Genomic DNA, 23,181 nt, shown 5'->3' with positions numbered 1-23,181 from the left:
GTTTGTACTTCGTATTTGTTTTGATTTACGAGATAACGAATGTAAACAAATAGTAAATAATTGATATGGCAATTTGCCGCCGGTTGTGGATTAAACTTTTATTGTTTATCTATACATTTACGTAAAAGTATGTGTTTTTTAACCCTTAAACGCACAACAAAAAACTTATATTTTTTTACATAATTAGATAAAATTGATTTGATCCTGTATAATTATTTTGATTTTAATAACAAAACTTCCGTGAGACACAGACATATTAAATATATTAATAACGGGTCACTCACGAGTTTTAAGTCGAAAACGCTCGACATGTTTCACTCCGTACCGACTTAAAACTCGTGAGTGACCCGTTATTAATATATTTAATTATTTTGATAGTAAATTAATACACTTTCAGATGTTTTATTCAGCGCAGTATTTTAGTTACCAAAAAAAAACATTTGTTTTAAGACGGCGGAAAATTTGGAACATTGGTGATTTTCAGTATGTGATTTAGGCGGTTTTTTTCGGGGTTTGCAATTATTTTATATATCATATTAGGTTTATCACAAATAGTGTACCTTTCTGATACTAGTAAGATTTTTCATATATCTCTTACTGAAAATTCTATATTTACATAAATATGATTTTAACCTATTTAAATTCTAACACTGAGTTAGCAGAGAAAATCGATGTTTTATTTTTTTTTCCCAGAATCATTAAACAATTATGTAACACATATAGGTTCTTATTAATTTCAGGCAAAAAGAAAAAAAACATGCTTTCAAGGGTATCTGTGATGTACAATTGATGTTAATTTCACATTGGATAATCTATGCAAAATCCCATATTGTGTATGCCAGTTGGTGTAGTGCACTAATATGTAAATTGTAAACTCTGCACATACAATGACATGAGGTATATCTAGGTCTGAAATTAGTTTATATAGCTTCAGTTTATAAAACAAACGAAATAGAGCAAAAACACGTTTTGTATGAAAAACGTAATTTCGCTGTATTTTTTTAACTATGGCATCTGAAGCTACATAAACTAATTTCAGACATAGATATACCTTATCCTATGCTATTGTAAGTACAAAGTTTCAGAGCAAACTAGCTACTCGTTCTAAAATGAGAGCGGAACTACGTTTGTATGGAGAACCGAGCTTGCCGGAGACCCTTAATGCATAATAAGTAACATTACTAGGCCTAGCACATACGTATATGTATTATCCTTATCATAACAATAACCATGGTCAAGTTAATAATTTGTTCCGTATAATGCTGTCATCAAGAGTATCAAGACCATTGTCTGCCATGTAATCTTTGTAATTAGAATCATTACATTGTAACTCCATCAACTGATCTTAAGTCGTAATTTTGCAGGTGATTAAGGTAAGCTGGTCTAGGAGTACGCACTTAAAGTTCTTAAAGAGTACGCGCGTACTCTTACACGATACCTTACTGCGTCTTGCACACAGTGGCCATATCGTAAACGTGCGAATATCAACACTATCTATCTATTAACTCTGACCAGAACTGCTCCCATGTAAAGTCTGGCAAAAAAGAGTAGAAAGTAAAAAGTGGCAACACAGTAGTGTCCTCCCTTTCAAATCAATCTAAGAAAAACGGGACGACACTACAGTGTTGCCACTTTTTAATTTCTACCCTTTTTTGCCAGACTGTAACGCGTTAGGCAGCGTCCTTGGAGATTTAACTATGTACTTCATTTTTACTAAATAATTACAGCCCCGTCTCAAAAATACCTCCAAAATACTAAAAATAATTAAGATTGTAAGAAAAAATCTTTAAACTAACATAATTTCTGTATTTTCACTGCATTTTTCATTAAGCACTTCTATCCTTCGTTTACTTCAAGCTTTTCTTTGTCATGTTAGATACCCTTGGTTGGTTTTTCTTTGATTTTAATTTCCATTCTATTTTGACATCTGTACAAGTGTACAGTCAAGGGCATAAATAAATATACATTCCCAAAGTTTCGAAAATATGTGTACGCTCTTACACCTTAGACAATAAAGTCGTGTTCACATATTTTTCAGCCATTTGTCTGAATCGATATTTTTGCCTTCGACTGTACAGTAAAAGACTTATAATAATGTGTTCCATAGCCGCCAAGTTGGCGCCATTGTCGCGGACACAGCCAATTCACACATAGCCATAAAGGCAAGGTCGCAAGTCGGAAATGCAGCCGGAAGAAACCCGGTTAAAAGCGGCGCGAATTTAGTACTAGGGGCTATTGGTCTAAGATGTCGACACTAAAACTGATGTTTTGATAAAAAACTTTCTAAGTAAATAGGACATACATAACATAAGTAAGTAAATATTATCTATTTATTGGTCGAATAACAATACATTTTACATGTAAAAAGTCCGGTAACCCGTGTTGCTATTACGTACCATTGTAAGAATCATCAATAATAGTCTACTCACTGATCAAAAATGTGTCTCCTAGCGCACAATGTAGATTATGTGTGTGATAATTTAATTTGTTTGTGTGTTTTTGATTACCAACTGTTGTTGACTGAATAGAATTTTCACGATATAAATACCTAAGTCGCAAATAAATTTAGCAATTGCAACTTTTCTTTTTAATAGGCCATAAAAGTCATTTATGCAAAGTTGCTAATGGCTCGGGAAGTCTCAACGACTCGCAGATAAACATCAAACGTCAGCGCAGTAATTTTGGATCATTTAAACACTCCGTAGTCCGTTTCAATTGGAGCTTAAAAAGTTTTCTGGCCCATACACCGGGTAGGTACAAAAGATACGGAGCATATTAAATATGCAAAATATGTTGTAAACTCTAATAACTATATATTTATTTATTTATTTATTGCTATATATTCCTTTTTTTTTATTATTTTTTCTTTTTTTATTTTTCTCTGTATGTAATCACAAAACATGATACACACACACAGTACAAAATACATTCTTACCTACACTACATCCACATATCAGCCCCACATATCCATATACGCACACTAATAACACAAATACACATAAAGTTATAAATATACCTATAGAGCTGTACCTAAGTAGGGTACAATATGATAGTAGCGACCGACCCCAACCGTCCCGGGACCAGTCTGAAAATCAGCGCGGAGCCCTCTGGCACCGCACATGCTGAGATTGGGACCCTTTGCCTCACCATAGATTTAAGTTATAGTTATTATGTTAAGTTGATATTTAAGTTTAAGTTTAGTTTATATTGTATTTTTAAGCTATCCTTTCACAAATTGTAGATTTTTTCCTAAGGTGTGGCAATAAAGATTTATTTATTTATTTATTTATAGTAGGGCCTATTAGTTTTATATTATATTGTGGATTTTCAATGTACTACTCGGAAAATAAGGGACAAGACAAGACAAAAATCCGCACCTGTAACATAAGATTGCAAAGTCAATAATAATATCTATAGTCTGGGCTTAAAATCAGGCTTTTTTTCTGAGTTTCGTAACAAATAATAAGACCTAACCTATGTTGGTTATAAATATTAAAGGAAATAAATGATTTGTATTTGTAAAATAAGAAAATTCCAACATGACTATTTATAAAAATGTATGAGTTTTTTCTGATAGTCGATGTTGTTTACTCGTAAAGCGAACGAGTGTTTTACAAAGCCGAATTGAAATTGCCATTCCACGTGTGCGTGTGCCTATATCACAACGAGGAATTGAAAAATATAGCGATTTATTTATAATTTCAGTCGTGATATTTCCTTCTCAGTGAAAAGTTTCCGCTTCAGGATAAAATGAAAAAAAAAAACTCAAAGGAAGATATTCCACAAAAGTCGGACCAAACTAACTCTGCATGGCATTTGCAATGACAAAGTGTAACAATGTCATCATTAAGGTCAAATTTCTATGAAAAAAATACGTTTATAATGACACTCCTGTTCAAGCTTAGATACGATCAAATCTCCGGTTTCATGAGACCTTTGTAACACGACGATCAGTAGCAGTACGACGAGTTGACATTTGACGTTTAAGTTAGCGACTGCGTAAACTCGATCGCAGTACATCACGCTCGCGCTGATTTATTAGTTCGATAGAGATTGCGATCGAGTTTACGCAGTCGCTAAATGTCAAATGCCAACTCGTTGTAGCCGTGCTGTTATCACTACTATACGTTTCCTAAAACAGCACTCTAACGTCATATACACTTACACACAAAAGCCATAAAATCCAAACCCAATTGCAGAATGGAAATATACCGGCCAACAATTGTCTCGTCCCTCTAAGGCGAAAACCAAACATTGCCTGCTAATGAAAAGGTTGCGAATCGTTGTCCGTAGATGAATTGGTTTAGTAAATATATGACGTGAGTAAATATATGGTTATTATGGTTACGTGATCGGCATTTCTTTGGAGATATACAGGGTGAGTTTGAAGCAAGCAAACTTTTTAGACTCATCATCACCTTCCTTGCGCTATTTGCCATGACTCACGGGAGCCTGAACTAGTCCCAAGAATTGGCGTAGCAACTAGTTTTTTACGAAAGCGACTGCCATCTGAACTTCCAACCCAGAAGGGAACTAGGCCTTATTTATTTATGTTAGGGACCAACAGTTTTAAACTTACAATAGACAACAAGATTAAAACAGGAAGCCAATTACAGGAACTCACAGGTAGTTACAAAGTATTAAATTTGAAACTAATGCTAGCTTATTGGGATTAGTCCGGTTTCCTCACGATGTTTTCCTTCACCGATAAGCGACTGGTAATAATAATAACACATACCTATACATAATATAAGTTCCGAAAAACTCATTGGTAGGAGCCAAGATGTTAATGTCACGGTACTGTCAATGTTAATGTTACGCCATTATTAACGATGCTCCGATGTAAATACAATGCCGCGCGACGCTGTGCGGCGTAAGCGCCATCGGCAATAAGGTCCCTTTTCATAGAAAATGCCCCATATGTATGTATTATTGTCACGCGCTGTATAAAATAGTAATCCAGGTGACTGTACCCTCGCCTTTGAGCGAAGGGTCTCTGTGACATTGCCTTTTTTATTGCCCTAAGTGTTTAATATTATGGATATAGTGATTTAGAGTGAGTTTCTAATTTCTTAAGTAAATAAAGGGCGAAATTTTAACCACCAGCCATACTCTGCGTAGTGACTTTGTAGGTCATACTGAACAAATTTTATTATGGGACCAATACCGAACTCGCGAAAAAAAAATGGCTATCCCACAGAAATCAGCGGCATCACCATCCGCCATCAGCTGTATAGAATAGTGTGTGGCAAATCTATCTATTATTTTTAATGGCAGAAGAATGTCTAACATTGAAATATAATATTTTAAAAAATGTTTCCTTTTCAAAATAAATCGTCAAGAAAACAGAAGAAATTAAGTGTAGGCAAGACAACTGCCACGTTAACTAAATAGCACAATCGGAATAGGACAAACTTCGAAATCTCTTGGACAGTTATGAAATTTGGTTAATTAAAGGTCCCTTTTTCATGTCCAACGTTTGACATCAGTCAACATCATTAGTAGCGGATAAAACAACGCTCCAAAAGTATCTGATCATCCTGAAATTATTTTCCAAATAAAGATATCTCTTCAATCCGCGTTCTAAAATATTTGTATACGCGTTCTAAAGTAATTGTCACAGACTAATTTTATTGTTCTACATACATGGACTTATATCTATTTACTAAGCTATTAGAGAATGGTAGATACTTTTGACGCGTAGTCTGATCCTTTATCATTAAAATAGAACTTTCGTCCGTTATTATATCACATCACACTTAATTGAAATGTTTAGTAAAGTTACATAAAACTAGAATTTATAAATAAACCTTTGTATTTACATGCATGCATAATACCCATAGAAATATGAATATAAGATAATACCTATAACATATATTTACATATACTTCAATTAACTGAAGCCCCTACAAAACATCCATTAGCCACATGAATGTGTTTCACAACATTGCTTGTCAACAATGTCCAGGCGCTATTTGTTTTTTCAATAATTAATAGGTCACTTTACGGTGTCCTTTATTATTGTAGGCATAATAAATATTTGCTTTAGTGAAGTTATATCGTGAAAATGTGTGTTTCACCTCATATTTTAAGTCATTGCTACTTAGCTACGTACGTAGCGCTACGTCGTAGCCGTGTTTCGTAGAGGCGAAACGGCAATGTGTCGTGATCAGCGCTGAATGGGTTAACTACTAAACTAGGTTGCTAAGTTTTTCTCGAGAGAACACCAGTTAGGTTATATCATAAGCCCTAAAAAGGAGTGTACAACTGTACATACAGCTACATGTTAAGTTGACCGCTTACAATAGATTTGCTACAGACCTAAATTTTTTTTTATCAAGGCTATACGAACTTTTCTCGGCAACTTGTCAGGTAACTTAGGGTTTAGGTTTTTTGCGATTGTTATCTCTGTCATGGTCGTAACCAACTGAGGCTAGTCACGCTATAAGCTACTCGTAAACTCAAACGCAACGGGTCGCTATATGCATTTTCCAACCCGTTTAATATTTCATGAGTTCGCGCTAACTTGCCCTAGGGGCTTAACTTTTTATTTCGATATTCTTAAATCTAAAGCCCACTGTACACATTGGGTTATAGTACAGTCGCCATCAGATATATCGGAGCGGCTACAGCGCTCATAAATATCTGAACACGCCGCTATTATTAGGGCGTTAGAGTCCGTGTTCAGATATTGTGAACACCTTGACCGCTCCGATATATCTGATGGCGATTGTACAATCTAAGGAACGAAATAGGAACACTGCCACCGTTTCTAACCCTACACCTCTGACGCAAAAATATAGCGACACAAGAAACCCGACACCAGCAGTAATAGCAATAGAGATGCTTCTCTAGTAAAAGATGATGAACTATATTCTTAAATCTAAAGCCCACTGTACACATTGGGTTATAGTACAGTCGCCATCAGATGTATCGGAGCGGCTACAGCGCTCATAAATATCTGAATACGCCGCTATTATTAGGGCGTTAGAGTCCGTGTTCAGATATTGTGAACACCATGAACGCTCCGATATATCTGATGGCGACTGTACAATCTAAGGAACGAAATAGGAACACTGCCACCGTTTCTAACCCTACACCTCTGACGCAAAAATATAGCGACACAAGAAACCCGACACCAGCAGTAATAGCAATAGAGATGCTTCTCTAGTAAAAGATGATGAACTATATTCTTAAATCTAAAGCCCACTGTACACATTGGGTTATAGTACAGTCGCCATCAGAGCGGAGCGGCTACAGCGCTCATAAATATCTGAACACGCCGCTATTATTAGGGCGTTAGAGTCCGTGTTCAGATATTGTGAACACCTTGACCGCTCCGATATATCTGATGGCGATTGTACAATCTAAGGAACGAAATAGGAACACTGCCACCGTTTCTAACCCTACACCTCTGACGCAAAAATATAGCGACACAAGAAACCCGACACCAGCAGTAATAGCAATAGAGATGCTTCTCTAGTAAAAGATGATGAACTATATTCTTAAATCTAAAGCCCACTGTACACATTGGGTTATAGTACAGTCGCCATCAGATGTATCGGAGCGGCTACAGCGCTCATAAATATCTGAACACGCCGCTATTATTAGGGCGTTAGAGTCCGTGTTCAGATATTGTGAACACCATGAACGCTCCGATATATCTGATGGCGACTGTACAATCTAAGGAACGAAATAGGAACACTGCCACCGTTTCTAACCCTACACCTCTGACGCAAAAATATAGCGACACAAGAAACCCGACACCAGCAGTAATAGCAATAGAGATGCTTCGCTAGTAAAAGATGATGAACTGCTACTCATCCCTTGCCACTTGCCCTTAGGGTCGTTTGCACCAAACGGTTTGTCACGGATAAAGAGTTCGCTAAATTTTATTGTAATGTAAGTTTCATAGTAAACCGCCGCGGGTGACGTTGATCAGTCTATTCAGTCTGTCAAGTGCGGATGGTGCAACTGGCACTTAAACCGCCAAAGACGTCAACTGAGTTGCGCGGCTACAGCCGAATATCACATAGTCCGTTCAGGCGTCACCCATGGGTACCCACAAATGGAACTGGCGAACTGATGCTGCCATTGCTGAGTCATCCGAAAACCGTAAATCAGGGAGTGTACAGGGGTTGAATGACAAGGTGATTGCTTTTCTTCCGTGTTGGTCTTCAAGACGACATACCAAGTGGTGCCGTCCGTTCAGGCGGCACCCATAGAACCCCGTCTTCTTGTAGAAGAAGATGAAAGACTAGCTATCCCACTCACCATGTGGTACCGGATATGGGTGCCGCCTTAACGGACGCCCTTGTTCAGCTGGATGGAGTTGACGCTGCCGGCGTCATCTAGGAACCCCGTCTAGAAGAAGAGGGAAGACTAGCTGTCCCACTCACCATGAGGTACCGGATATGGGTGCCGCCTGAACGGACGCCCTCGTTCAGCTGGATGGAGCTGACGCTGCCGGCGTCATCTAGGAACCCCGTCTAAAAGAAGAGGGAAGACTAGCTGTCCCACTCACCATGTGGTACCGGATATGGGTGCCGCCTGAACGGACGCCCTCGTTCAGCTGGATGGAGCTGACGCTGCCGGCGTCATCTAGGAACCCCGTCTAGAAGAAGAGGGAAGACTAGCTGTCCCACTCACCATGTGGTACCGGATATGGGTGCCGCCTGAACGGACGCCCTCGTTCAGCTGGATGGAGCTGACGCTACCGGCGTCATCATCCATGAACCCCGTCTTCTTGTAACGAGCCATCTGAGGACAAATCATAGTTGGGTTATAAACTAAAACGTCTCCCGTTTTCACCCATTTGCAACGAGTAGGTACCTACGGGCCAATTCGAACAATGATCTAGATATCCACTAGATATGAAACAGAAACGATAACGAGATATTTAAGAAAGTCATGTCAAATTTGACATTTCCGTAATTCCGAATGTCCTCTTGAACGATCTCTTTAAGATTTAGACATCCAATGGATATCTAATGGATATCCATAAACGTCACAATAATTGTAGCGTGAAATGACAATTGGTTTCTCGAATCGAACTGCAAAAGAACTAGTTGAAAACTAAACTATAACGTATCTATTAGATCTCGTATGGTTCTCGTATCTAGTAATTATCACTTTGTTCCAATTGACCGGCTAGTCAAACTTGAAATGTGAGAGCGCCAATTCTAGTCCGAAACGGGTGCTTTCCCCCGAGTTAAACACTAGGTACTTTTTATTTCTTAAACAAGGAAAGTAAAATACATGTGTCACACTCCCTATAAGGTTTGAAACGTACCATTTTCGATCAGCTTCGTAGATAAAAAATGAGCTATTTCAGTTCAGAGCATAACGATGTGTGAAATGTCTGAGTTCATGATTATTATAGGTATTTAAAGCAAGCAAATATGAACGTCCAAATTTTGAAATTCGAAAGAGGATTTAAAAACCGGCTAAGTGCGAGTCGGACTCGCGCACGTAGGGTTCGGTACCACGCAAAAAACGGCAAAAAAATCACGTTTGTTGTATGGGAGTCCCACTTAAATATTTATTTCATTCTGTTTTTAGTATTTGTTGTTATATCGGCAACAGCAATACATCATCTGTGAAAATTTCAACTGTCTAGCTGTCACAGATGGACGGACGGACGGACAGCTGAGTCTTAGTAATAGGGTCCCGTTTTTACCCTTTGGGTACGTAACCCTAGGAACTCTAAAAAGGATCCTTCTTGTACTGTGTCGTCTGTGTCAATAAGATTGAGTAAGCAAGCCTCCTGAAGGCGCATAGTCTATTTGGAAAGAGGAGAATCAGCGCACAATTAATATTAATCTTATTTTATTACTACTATGTTTTGAGGTTAGGTGTCTTTAATACGGTCGCTGTGGCCGAAATTAATTGGCCTCCGGTTTTCAATAAGGAAAATGCGTCTAAAGGCAGACTTTAATGAGGATTCCATCGAAACTTGATACATACCTATGTACAGCTAACTTCAAAATTGCAATGAGCACATTATAAATGAATTTTATCGGTGGTTATAGTAGTAGTAGTTAGTAGTAACTCTTTTCTTTGTACAAAAACACATTAAAAATAACTTACAATTAGGAAAACCTAAGAACAAAGGCGAACATATCCTTTTGAGGGTGTTTATATCTGTCATGTTTGTGTAAACACATAAATTTTCGCTATTACGCACAACAAAATCGCCAAAATATTTACAAAACACACTTTGTAGGGCAGAGTGGGACATGATATCCCCATTTGCCATGACATAGCGTCGAAACGCGATATGGCAACTCATGGACTCCCAGAATAGGGTCAATTAATTATTACTTGTGTGTAGGTACAAAGAGGCACTTCATATATACGGGTTTTAACCTTTCGTATGCTAATAACTTCATATTTCATATGAAGCATTTTATAGAGCAGATCTGCTCCTAAGCATACGAAAGGTTAAGTGCCAAAAATATAATTTCTGTATGTAATTATCAGTCTGATTTTAAAATTAATTGAAGTAAATAAAAACAATCTACATAGTTGACGGTGTGCAGAATTGCCATAAATAAACGTAAGTTTGTACGCGATAAAGTCCCGTGTTCTTTAGAGATAAACCACGCGAAAAAAGCACATAAATTGTCTCTGCTGTTCTCTAAAAGCTATTTCTATTAGACATATCGGCCGACGCTCTCGACTTAGTTAAGGTTGTATCAAATTAAATTATTAATTAAATGTTTTTAAATTTACGGAGAAGACAAATTAGAATCTAAATCCGTGTATGACCTGTATCACATCAAAGACACGTACTTACAGTAAGTACAGTGAGAACTGATTAATTCCCAAGACGACTCAACAGACGATCGCTTTGAGCTTCGCTGTTTACAGCGTGAGATGATTCTGAAGCGTAATCAAATCAACAATGAATGGGCTTCTTTACGATGTGTTCCATCGCCGACACAACTGACAATACGTCAACCTTATTGCAACGGGGTAAGGTTTGTTTATGGTCTATTATGTGTTTCTGTTTGTACAAAACAAAAGAACGTTATTTATAACGATTGCCTCAAACAGGCTGCACATTATGAAGCGTTTGCGATCACACGCGGTCATCACAAATACACAAAAAGTTCCGAACCTAGGGCAAAAATGCTAACTAGTATTTAAATAAATTGAATTTATTAAAATTAGGGGATAAAAACAGAGCCTATTGGGGTCAGGGCTAAGTCAAAGGGGTAACAATATTTTAAATGTCGTAAATCGCGGATGTATGCGCTTATTTTATTTATAAAAGTAAATTAAGTGTTTGCAATGAAGTCCTTTGGGCTTATTCTTTTTTCAACAAAAGGAAAAATGAAAATATTTACCTCGAGCGATAATTATACTCATGGCTTTCTAAGATACGGGCCTAGTCTAAATCTTTTTAAATAATAACGTGCAGTATAAAATAAATGTCAAAATTTACCTCATCACTTATAATCATGATGGCAAAGTTTTGGTTTTTCGGAAAATCCAACTAAATATTAATTACACAAACACGCACTGACTTATTTCACTTTGCACTGCGCAAAACTTCAGGTTTTACATTTTTTTTACTTTTTTTTTTAACAAAACGTAATGGAAGAACATTTGGCCACTAAATTTAGATGAAAACTAAATTAATATTATCATGAACAGACATCACTATCGGTAGGCCGGAAATAAAACACGTCATTTTGTACAACACCCAAAAAAATTACCTACCTGCAATCAAATGTTGAATGAAGACATTTCTATCTCTTTGTCTGTTATTCATTTTCAGAATTACATTTGATCAGCAAATACACGTCATTTTTCAGGCCAGCAAACGGGAGAGATAATATGTCAGCTGTCACTTTCAACCTTTTCAAAAAGTTACCAACTATAACGACGTAAGTCCTAATTAATTTAATTAATATTCTACTTTTTAATGAATATGAATTACTTACGTATCTTTGTTTCGTGTATATTTCTTAAATTTTTAACTTTATTATCGGCAATTGTAAACAATTTGTTATATAAATATTCTACGTTGTAATGATAACATTGAAACCTATGATAGAATTAATTTCAGACCTGAGAAATTAGTTAAGTAACAAGAAAGATTACACATAATCTCATCATCATCATTTTTTCCGAAATATCTTGATTATGTTAAAGTACTTAATGATCCTATGACCCTTTTGTTGAGATAACTACATATACAATTACACATATAATTATACATATATAATGTTCACCAAGATTCATATTTTTAAAGGCAAAACTGGTGTCTAACGCAATAAGTGATCTGTTATTTTTTGAGTCCTCAAAAACTTTGAATTTAAAAAAACGAGTACTACTTAAAAAACCGGACAAGTGCGAGTCGGACTCTCCCACCGAGGGTTCCGTACTTTTTAGTATTTGTTATAGCGGCAACAGAAATACGTCATCTGAAAATTTCAATACACAAATAAAAATATGAAAATATATACAATTAAGATTACTACTACACACTTCACACATACTTAGGTACTCCATATTGTGTGACGTCAGGGAAATTTCGCTTGACACCCCATTTATCTCAATCGGTCTGGCAGTTAAGGCTCCGTAGGAGGTAGATCAACGTCTGGATGTCTGAACGTATGTACCTACTTGTACCCACCTTGTACCTATAGGTATTGATCCGTAGAAAGCGGCCACACACAACAACAGTCATGTAACCGTTTTTGTGCTCACCAGTTGGCGCCACTGTAGATGTAGGTCCAGAAAAACAGATCTCAAAATTCTTCTATGCCTATTTTTATAAAATCAATACGTTCTAATATACACAAAATTATTTTAAAGTCTAAATGTGTCATTTTTTCAACCTGTTTAATTTTGCATATATTTTAGTTTGCACTTTTTTTAAACCACTAACATTTATTGAGCTATATTTATTGTTTACCATGATTAATCAAATATGGATAAAGATTTATCACAATTATGAATAAGGAGTGAAAATTCCCGATAAAAAAGCTTGAAACCCCCCCAAACTTCTATGCATTTGACATTTTGAAAGACCTCCATCTACACTAGCGCCCCTAGCGGCGAAATTAAACGCGCTAGCCCTCATTAGACTTGGCTTGTATAAGTAATTTTCCGGTACATTTCGCTCTCATATCCGTCACTAGTTAATAACACATCGCTCTACCAACATTAATTGCTGATGTACTGGATGTACCTATAGATGTGCAAGTCGCGGAAAGTTTCTGAAAAGTTCAAAAAATTCTAGAAAATTAAAGGAAAGTTTCACAGGAAAAAAAGGAAAATTTTATTTTCGAAATGGAAAATTTTGATTCCTTTACAAAAACATGAGAAGTCTCCGAAAATTTCCATGTGGAATTTTTGCAATTTTGGAATATTTTCCAACGGCACAAGAGGGTGAATTTATAAAAATCGATTCTTAGATCAGCTTAGTTTGTGCGTTGTCTGTCACACGAGCAAATAATTAAAACATAGATTTTACTCCTCAAACGGTGACACTTTTGTTCAATAACTTTTGAAAATCATGAAGTCTTTAGACTTCCTATTTTCCATCATCATCTTCCTCGCGTTATCCCGGCATTTTGCCACGGCTTATGGGAGCCTGAGGTCCGCTTGACAACTAATCCTAAGAATTGACGTAGGCACTAGACGAAAGCGACTACCATCTGACCTTCCAACCCAGGCTTAGGCTTCGTTAGGATTAGTCCATTTCCAACTTAGGCTGTGTTAGGATTAGTCCGGTTTTCTCACGATGTTTTCCTTTACCGAAAAGCTACTGGTAAATATCAAATGATATTTCATACATAAGTTCCGAAAAACTCATTGGTACGAGCCGGGGTTTGTACCCGCGACCTCCGGATTGAAAGTCGCACGCTCTTACCGCTAGGCCACCAGCGCTTTTTCCAGACTTCCTATTTTTCATACAAAATAAATATTATCTTCAATTTACGCCATCATCATAATTCGCAATACATTGCGTCTTAAAATATAAACTTTAGTGTATTAAAAATCAAAACACAAGTTATTTTTAAAAGTCGCTGAACATGTTGGTCAGTATGAGGAGTACAGCCACAGCCTACAGTTTAAAATTTTGCTTATATTACAGGCCACACCCGGTATAACGCGAATGTTTTATATGTACCTATAAATAGATACTTACATATTAAAGGATTTGCCACACTGGAAACGTTCTGCGGTCAGCGGTTAGGTCAAACCCGCATTATGTATGAACAACATTGACAGCAACCTTTGAAGTTGAAGTTTGACCTGACCGCTGCCCGCAGAACGCATCTAGTGTGGCAAATCCTTTAGATGCCATTTGTGAATAGATACATCTGCTACAGCATCAGCAAGATTGGCAAAGCGATTTGTTATTAACTAGTGGCGGATATGACAGCGAAATGTGCCGGAAAATGACTTTGTGCACCATGTCGCTGATTGCGGATAGTTCTCATTTCCTATGAAACCTTGAACTTTCGCGGGATAAAAGGCGATCTATTCTGTTTTTTAGGAAACGATTATTTCTTTGGTGTCGACTTGTCTTTTTCGTCATTTTTAGACAACATTTGGTGGACACAGAGAGTTATCTATACTCGGTATATTCAAAAAATAAAGCAAACTTCAGTGCCAGATTTTAAAAGTAATCGCTAATAACTAGGTACTGTTCTATGAAAACAAATAAAATACTGTTTTCAGAAAAAAAGGACATTTCATTTCATTTCATTTATTTATTTCTATAACAATATGATATTGTGTTAGAAAAATCTTACAAACTATGTATTAGCACGTAAATAATAGCGGGACATGTCAAGAAATAAAATTTCAAAAATACAATTCAAACAAAAAACAAAAAAAAGTACAGATAAAGTAGGTAATAAAAATGTCATCATTCATGTGTAAAAGTTACATAAGATAATTTTGTAAACTCAAACATTTTACATAATGATAACCGATAATGAGGCTTTCACGAGTACAGCTCGGGTCTCTATTGTTTGACATAATTATTGAAAGTCATAATGTAATGATTGTCATATTATCATTAGTCAAAATTTGGTTTTTCTCAGAAACGCGTAACTTTTCAGGATTGCCATAAAATAAACCTAACCTAACCTATCTATAGGATAACCCGCGGAAAATCCTGAAAAGTTAACGGTTTCAGAATTATGACTAATGATAATATGACAATCATTACATTATGACTTTCAATAATTATGTCAAACAAAGGGACCCCGTACAGCTCAACAATCGGTATTAGAAATGGACACATCACTATAGCGCGGCAAGGACTTAACTTGACAGATAGCCATCGCCGTAATGGCGTCGCCTAGTGGAGTTTCCCAAGTTATGTCTGTTTTTATTGTATTAAATCCTTTATTTGATGATGATTGGTGTTTTACTTTAGCAATAAGTAGGTATGAGTACCTATATTTTTTTGAACCTCGTACATCGCCACAAGCCTTCCGGCCATTGATAGCGGAATCTAAAAATAATTTGGTAGCTCCATAAATAAATCATACAAATGGTCGCCAAATATTGATGTCCCCGACCTTTGCACCCGTCTTTTTATTTTAGTTATTTCATAGTTGATGGATGTCCAAAGAGTACCTACGCTCAGGATTCAATTGTAGAATCCTTTGCTTCCTTCAGGACTCAATGTACGCCCTCGCCGTAAATATGTCATTTTGCTCCCTTGTGACACAATCTACTATTACTACCATGTGATACATACTTCTTTTCACATCACCTATGAGGAAATTATTATGTTTCATGACATTATTTAAAAAGCTAAAAATTGTACGCAAAAAAACACATCCTAAAACAGAAAAAAGGCCACTGATCCTTCCTAGCAGGAAAGAAAAGTGTCACTTTGGTCCCTCCTAACAGGGAAGAAAAAGCCCTTTTCCGAATAGGTGATGGCAAAACGTATTTTCTAGACTGGTCGTCCTGAAACGCGGGCAGCAACTTTTTATTGATATTAAAACTTTTCATAGCATTTTTAAAGAGGTCACATGATGAGATTGATGAGAAACACTGTTTAATGGTCGTTTTATTACTGTACTAAAGTATACAGTTTTCAGGAATTACGTGCGAAAGAGACACATGAATGCCTGTTTCAGAATATTGCTTTTAACGGAATATATTTACGAATATAAACAGACGAAGCTCTTAGTACATTAGACTTCGAAAAACGGACCATATGACTAACACTTACCTATCCGATACATATGTATCATACATATGTATATATGACTGAAACTTATCCCTTTTCCATGAATATGGGGTATATTCATGGAAAAGGCTTGCACCTTTGAATAGTACCCAATAATTTCCCGCTGTTTAAAAAAAATGTGATTGATCGGCTAAAATAAAATTATGTACTTACCTACGTCCAAACCTCTTGCACGGCATTACCTAGCTTCTAGCTTTTAGTTTTTACCTAGAGATAGATATTTTTTTAGTTGTAATGTTATTAATTACTTTAGTAGTTAACATAGTTTTTAAGATCTTTCTACTAACATTGTATGGATCAATGCAGATCTGAAATAAACGATTTTTATTTTATTACAATCTTATACCTTTAAACGAACAATTCTTGTATATATATTTCGGGGATCTCGGAAACGGCTCTAAGGATCTCGATGAAATTTGCTATATGGGGGCGAAAAATCGATCTAGCTAGGACTTATCTCTGATCAAAACGCGCATTTTTGAGTTTTGTATATATTTTCCGAGCAAAGCTCGGTCTCCCAGATATTATTATATTATAATACTAGCGACCCGCCCTGGCTTCGCACGGGTAGATCAACTAATTTACATAACACCTTTACAAATTATACGTATAAACCTTCCTCTTGAATCACTCTATCCGTTGCGTAGGTTTAAAGATCTAAGCATACATACATAGGGACAGACGGACGGACAGACAGCGGAAAGCGACTTTGTTTTATACTATGTAGTGATGATATTGTCAACATGCTCAGTACAGTAGAATCGCTCGCGGCACAATTTCCGTAGGATCTTTTTGAGCTCAAGTCAGACTTCTACATAATTATATAGTTATTCTATATAATTATACTACCTATAGTTATTCTAATTGCCTCATCTCCTAAAATAATCATATTACTGTAACTTTCATATCAAGCCATTAAAAGCTAGAACCATCGAAGATACGGATTGCACACGTGAGCTTATCAGTCATGTGCACACGTCATTGATGCACAAACATACAGATCAATCAATATTGAAAGCTTTCCAATAACGATAATGGTGATAGGGGAAACATTGCTTTATATTATGAATATTCAATTCAATTCAATTTATTAAATTTTTAAGACAACAGTGATCTTATTTTGTTAGTAGTGTATATAAAATAAGACTTAAAATCTATGTTAAAAGTGTTAAAACTTAAGAATATGGCTATTTCTTTTCTTAATTTATTTACGACATGCATGGTCGCCCTACAATTAGAATAAGTACTAAACTACCGAAATCCTGTGTCAAATTGACTGTCATCACTTCATCACTGTCATCAGAGTCTGGTTACTTTTGAAAACTCATATCTCACTCAAGTTTGACAGTTTATTTTATTCATAATCAAAATGCTGTCATTACGGTGAAAGAGGTTTTATGTTTATTAATTAGGTGTTGTAGGGTAACCATGATTGTAATTAAATTTGTCCCCAAAAAAAGTAAAAAATCAGAAAAAGTGTGGTATGTTTCAACTAAATACGACGGTGATCGATCAATCAACAGTTGCTGACTGTGCAGGATTAGTCCTGCTCACGTCTCATGAATCACCCTGTATATACTTATATATTTCGGGGATCTCGGAAACGGCTCTAACGATTTCTATGAAATTTTTCGGTTTTCGGAGACGAATAATCGATCTAGCTAGGTCTTATTAAACATACGTCACACGGAAGTTTTGTTATTAAAACTAGCTAGGTCTTATTTCTGGGAAAACGCGCATTTTTGAGTTTTTATGTGTTTTATCATTATCTGTAGGAACATGTAGTGAACATAACAATCTATTGTGTTGCACCACAAAACAAACTATGTTTATGGCATCATCATAACTGTCAACGCCATAGTTAGCGTTAATAGGTTCATTAAACTTAATTGATCAAAAGATCTACCACATCGAAAAAACGTACATCCAGTGACGCGTAATAATACCTACACAGAATGTAAAGGGGCCCACCCATTACCAGTCCGCCGGACAATATCGGCCGGTCAGTTGTTCGGAACTGTCAAATTTTTGTCCACCACGTCCCTTACTATGGGGTTGGCAACTGTCAAAGGTTTGCAGAGATGGCGCCTACATACCTTGCCCCTTTTTCTATGAGATTTGACTTAAAGGGCTGGCATCCAGGGCATTCAAAAAAAACAAAAATTTGACACAATTCTAGGCAAGCTATGCTGGCGCCACCTGCTAAACACTTCGACCGGCCAACCCCATTTAATTAACATCAAACTGAAAAGCAAGTGTCCGTGCCAAAATTCTGTTTCAAAAGTACGACAGTGACGAAATGGCAAAATGCGATTTTGCTCACTGTTGCTCTCTAGCAAAGTAATAACTGTTATGTACATACGTATAATGTACACGAACAATCATTTTGTGATGACTTGACGGTTGACGATGTTTAATTGTATTTACAGCGTCCAAGAATTATCCGAATGGAAATGACATCAGCATGGAGTTGCCATAGCAAAATGCCACTGATAACGATGTGGTAAACTTTCATGATAGCGTTATCACTTATCAACAAGGTCGGGGCCAAAACACTATACATGTCCGGATGGCGGGTGTATACAAACGCTTGTTACTTTACGTATGAATATGTAGGGGAGAGCGGGGACAAACGCAACACTTGTACTTTGACCTTAGTTTCTGGTTAACCGTTATTATTTTGATGAAATTAATGTACTGTAAGAAGTATTAGAACAAATTAAATTATTACACCCGCCGCGATAGCAGAGGACGCTGGTTCGATTCAAGCCTGGGGCACTGGAGCCCTTAGTCACTTTTTCTTAGTATATGACATTTATTTCAGTTTTGAAATTAATGTATTTATACGAGTATATAACTTCAGTTCATGTTCTGTACATTAACATCTTGATTAACCTTATAATTGTGTATTTTTAGTGACTAAAAAAAAACGTTTTTCGTTAGTTATGACCCCGTTGGCGGGCCGAAAGTAACACGTTGTGGGCTTGTGGGTCAAAAGTAACAAGACACAAAGGTTTGTAATGAATATAATATGACGTAAAAAAAAATATGACATAATTTGTGTATCTTCTTCTTTTATATTGGTGAGCAATAAAGAATTTCTTTTTGCATAATTTTTTTTTATGACCCAGGGGGAATCCTTTATGGATCCCACTGGCCCGGGAGAAGCCTAGTCGGTATGTCCGACTCCCACGGACTAAACCCCCTGGGGTGTTCCGCCACGCGCTTTGTAGACGGGGTTTCGGATTGGCAGAAAACCCTAACCTAACCCACTTAGAAAATTCTGGCAAATGAATATTATGCGAAATGACTATTATGGCAAGTATATATTTATGCGAAAGTATCATTCGACTAAAAGTTTTCTGCGATACGTGTTATGCGAAGTGTATTTCTGACAAATAATATTCTGCCAGATGAGGGTAACCCAGATTAGGTATTATTATAGATTGGCGGCGTATTAATAAGCGTCAATTAATTAAGATAAGCACCATATATTATTCATCGGACTAAAAACGGCAGCGAAATCAAACCTACCAAAAATAAACATAGAATTTGAGATTATAGTTTGGCTTCTAAAATAATGATTTGGCATCTAAACTGGATGTTTGCCGATGCCGGAGTAGATGGATTCCATGCCATCATAGAAAAAGGTGTGCGAGAAGCGATTGAAATCAAGAAGCACCCCAGAAATTTTAATAGAGAAGATGGTTTTAACTTATTGAACCGAATTGAATTTTAATTGTTATTAGCTAAAATAACTACATAATTTACACATCATGCTGTATACATACTAAAAGGTTTTTCATTAAGGGTATTAATAAAAAATACTCTATCTCGATATTACGATTGGGTACCTACCTATTAAACTACGTATAGATACTTATTGTTTGCGATTCAAAATGTTTTTCATAGGTTTAATAGGTAAAAGGCAACGTAAAGCCTTCAACCCTGAGCAGACGAAACAGAGCCCCAATGGAAACTTGAGCATTAATATTGTTTCAGAAGGACATGACAGACAGCAGGAAGCGACTTTGTTTTATACTATGTAGTGATGTACCATGAGCATACAATTTCAATCAAGCATCATCCCTTATTATCAACTACGGAGTAATAAAATAATCGCTATCGTAATGATTCTTCTTCTTCCTCGGTCCCTCATTGCTGAGGATCGCGACCATGTATGCTCCGTCTCCATAGTGTGCGGTCATAAGCCACATGAGTCACGCACTGCATGTTGCCACCAACCACCCTCTTCACACCATCAGACCATCTCGTGGGTGCTTTTCCTCGCCCGCGCTTGCCATCTATTTGACCCAAGATAATCTGCCTTTCTAGGTCATGCTTCTTAGACCGCATGATATGTCCAAAAAAGCTGAGTGCGCGTTCTTGACATATTGTAGAGAGCCGCGTGGTGATTTTCAGCTCCTCTAGGATGGACTTATTGGTTCTCATAGCCGTCCAGGGTATGCGTAAGAGTCTTCGCCAACACCACATCTCAAAAGCGTTGATTTTTGCCCTGTCGCGACTTTTCAAACTCCATGTTTCGGCACCGTATACGAAAATCGAGAATACCAGAGATCGAGTCAGGCGCACCTTGGTTGAACGACGAATGCTTCTGTTCGTCCAGATCTTGTCGTATCGTAATGATATATATATAATCGTAAGCGTATCATTATCATCATCGTAATGATATGCTATGTTTGAAAGTACTATCCTTCCTACTTGTATCCAAGCCTTATTGCTTAAACTACCTATTAGTACCTACTTATGTTTACGTTGCCTTTTACCCATTCAATCTATAAAAAACATTTTGAATCGCAAACAATAAGTATCTATACGTAGTTAAATAGGTAGGTACCCAATCGTAATCGAGCCTTTGATATCGAGATAGAGGATTTTTTATTAATACCCTTTAATGAAAAACCTTTAGTAGGTATAGGATGATGTGTAAATTATGTAGTTATTTTAGCTAATTATAATTAAAATTCTATTCGGTTCAAGAAGTTAAAACCATCTTCTCTATTAAAATTTCTGGGGTGCTTCTTGATTTCAATCGCTTCTCGCACAACTCGAGGATAATAATGGCCGGGGCTAAGATGGACGGCTGTCTATCATTTGTCACCATACTTGTCACGCTCTAACAAGTACGTAAGTGCGAGAGTGACGCATGATGTGACAAGTGACAAAAACGCGACCATGATACCGGTGCAGTGGAGACAAATTTTGGTTTATGAAGCTCAATCCAGTGACTTGCGCCGGATGTAAGAAGATGTAACAAAATGATGAATGAATGAATATGTATTTATGATGATTTAAGTAACAAAATAAATTCGCGATACTCGATTTTTATTGTGATTAATATGTGTTCAAAACGCGAAAGTTTTAAATGTAATTAATTGATGCCAACTCAATGTCTAACGTAATATTTCTATGTTATTATTTATATACTCAGATAAACGAAATTGTATATATATTTTGAATTGCTACGTTAGTCATAAAATTATTCTCCGTTTTGGCAGGGCCTATATAATTTGGCGCACAATGAGGTAACTTTGCCTTTGTTTGTAAACTATAGGTAGGAGCAAAAATATCCCAAACAACGGGTATGTTGTGCTCCTTATTCATAGGTTCGTTTTATATAAAACAACATTTCATAAAGTTGATTTACCGATAAAATATGTTACATAAGATGTTCTTCTTAATATTCAATTATTCGGCCATAGGCCTCAATTTCTGTCCATATGTAGTAGTACTCTATGTTACATAATTAGACACTTAACCTATAGGTATAGAGACTTAGCCTTAAGAGACTTGACTGACAGACTGACCAACGTAAATCCCTAGTAGCTAAGGTTATTAGCATTAGCACCTATCTTTACCTTTAGACATACTTTTTTTTTTCAATCTATTTTTTAATTCACTAACTGGTCGCCCAAGATACAGGCTATGCCTAGTTTGGGGACCCCTGTTCATACTGTTATAAATGTACCGCTGTATGCGCGCAACCTGGACCTCATGTGGGTATACTCCATCTGCAAATTCCCATCTTTGTGTGCAAAATAAATATATTTTTCATTTTTTTATTTTTCAATTTGTCTGAATATTTATATAATAATGAACAGTTAAAAAAAAAAAAATCCTTAAAGTGGAGCAAATATTGGAGCAATGTAGGACCATTTTACGATACATTAGATTTAACTACAACATGTATTTTAATTTGCACATATTTATCCTAGGCATCTAATTGGACGTCGAAAGTAGCTACTTATCCCAATTGTACCCATTCAATTCACGTAGAAATTGAAAAATTACAGCAATTAAATTATAAAATCCAATCTATAACCCGATAAAGTCTCAAACATATTGAGCGACTGTGCATTGGAATTAGGTACTACAATCTAATTTTAAAGCTTTAGGAAAAAATAGAACGTCTCGCTCTTTGTTTATGGACTAAAGATGGTACGAATCTTTTAATACGAATGACGGAATAATTTAAACTCCTTATTTTTTTTTATCGGGCACATACTTAATATAAGAAAATGGCATGCTTACCGTTAATCCTGGCTTCAGGTGTAGAGATGGCATCGATGGTAAATCTTCATACACACTTCACTTCCTAAACTAATTATAAATTAAACTAAATATATTTTGTACACTTAGGAGAAACGAGCGCGAAATATAACAGGCGACCAACTCATGGTTGGTCCATGGGATGTTTTGGTGGAAGGTGGAAAGCTAGAGCGCAAAGTAATGATCGTTTGAGCTTTGAAAATTACGCCATCTATGAGCAGTTGCTGAAGTTAGAACGCTTTTGACACGACGCGCCGCGTTATCTCATTTTTACAAATGATTAAATATGTAACCATCTGCAGATATTTTAATGCAATTACCTTTAAATAAAATCATAAAGCACATCTCATGTTCCTACTTGATTATTTTAAATG

At 36.4% G+C, this 23,181-nt stretch overlaps 1 protein-coding gene across 1 annotated transcript in view; it reads right to left on the bottom strand.

Moving 5' to 3' along the window:
* The window catches only part of LOC134751401 (endothelin-converting enzyme homolog), a 46,882-nt gene extending 38,305 nt beyond the window's left edge, over positions 1-8,577 (bottom strand). Inside the window, exon 1 of the mRNA XM_063686793.1 lies at positions 8,525-8,577. Coding sequence (XP_063542863.1) covers positions 8,525-8,527 — 3 coding nt within the window. The 5' untranslated portion in view covers positions 8,528-8,577. The remainder of the gene's footprint in view (positions 1-8,524) is intronic.
* Positions 8,578-23,181: the final 14,604 nt, after the last annotated feature.

This window comes from Cydia strobilella, chromosome 22 (assembly GCF_947568885.1).
Source record: "Cydia strobilella chromosome 22, ilCydStro3.1, whole genome shotgun sequence".
NCBI classification, from domain to species: domain Eukaryota; kingdom Metazoa; phylum Arthropoda; class Insecta; order Lepidoptera; family Tortricidae; genus Cydia; species Cydia strobilella.
This window is presented reverse-complemented; position numbering and strand designations above follow the sequence as displayed.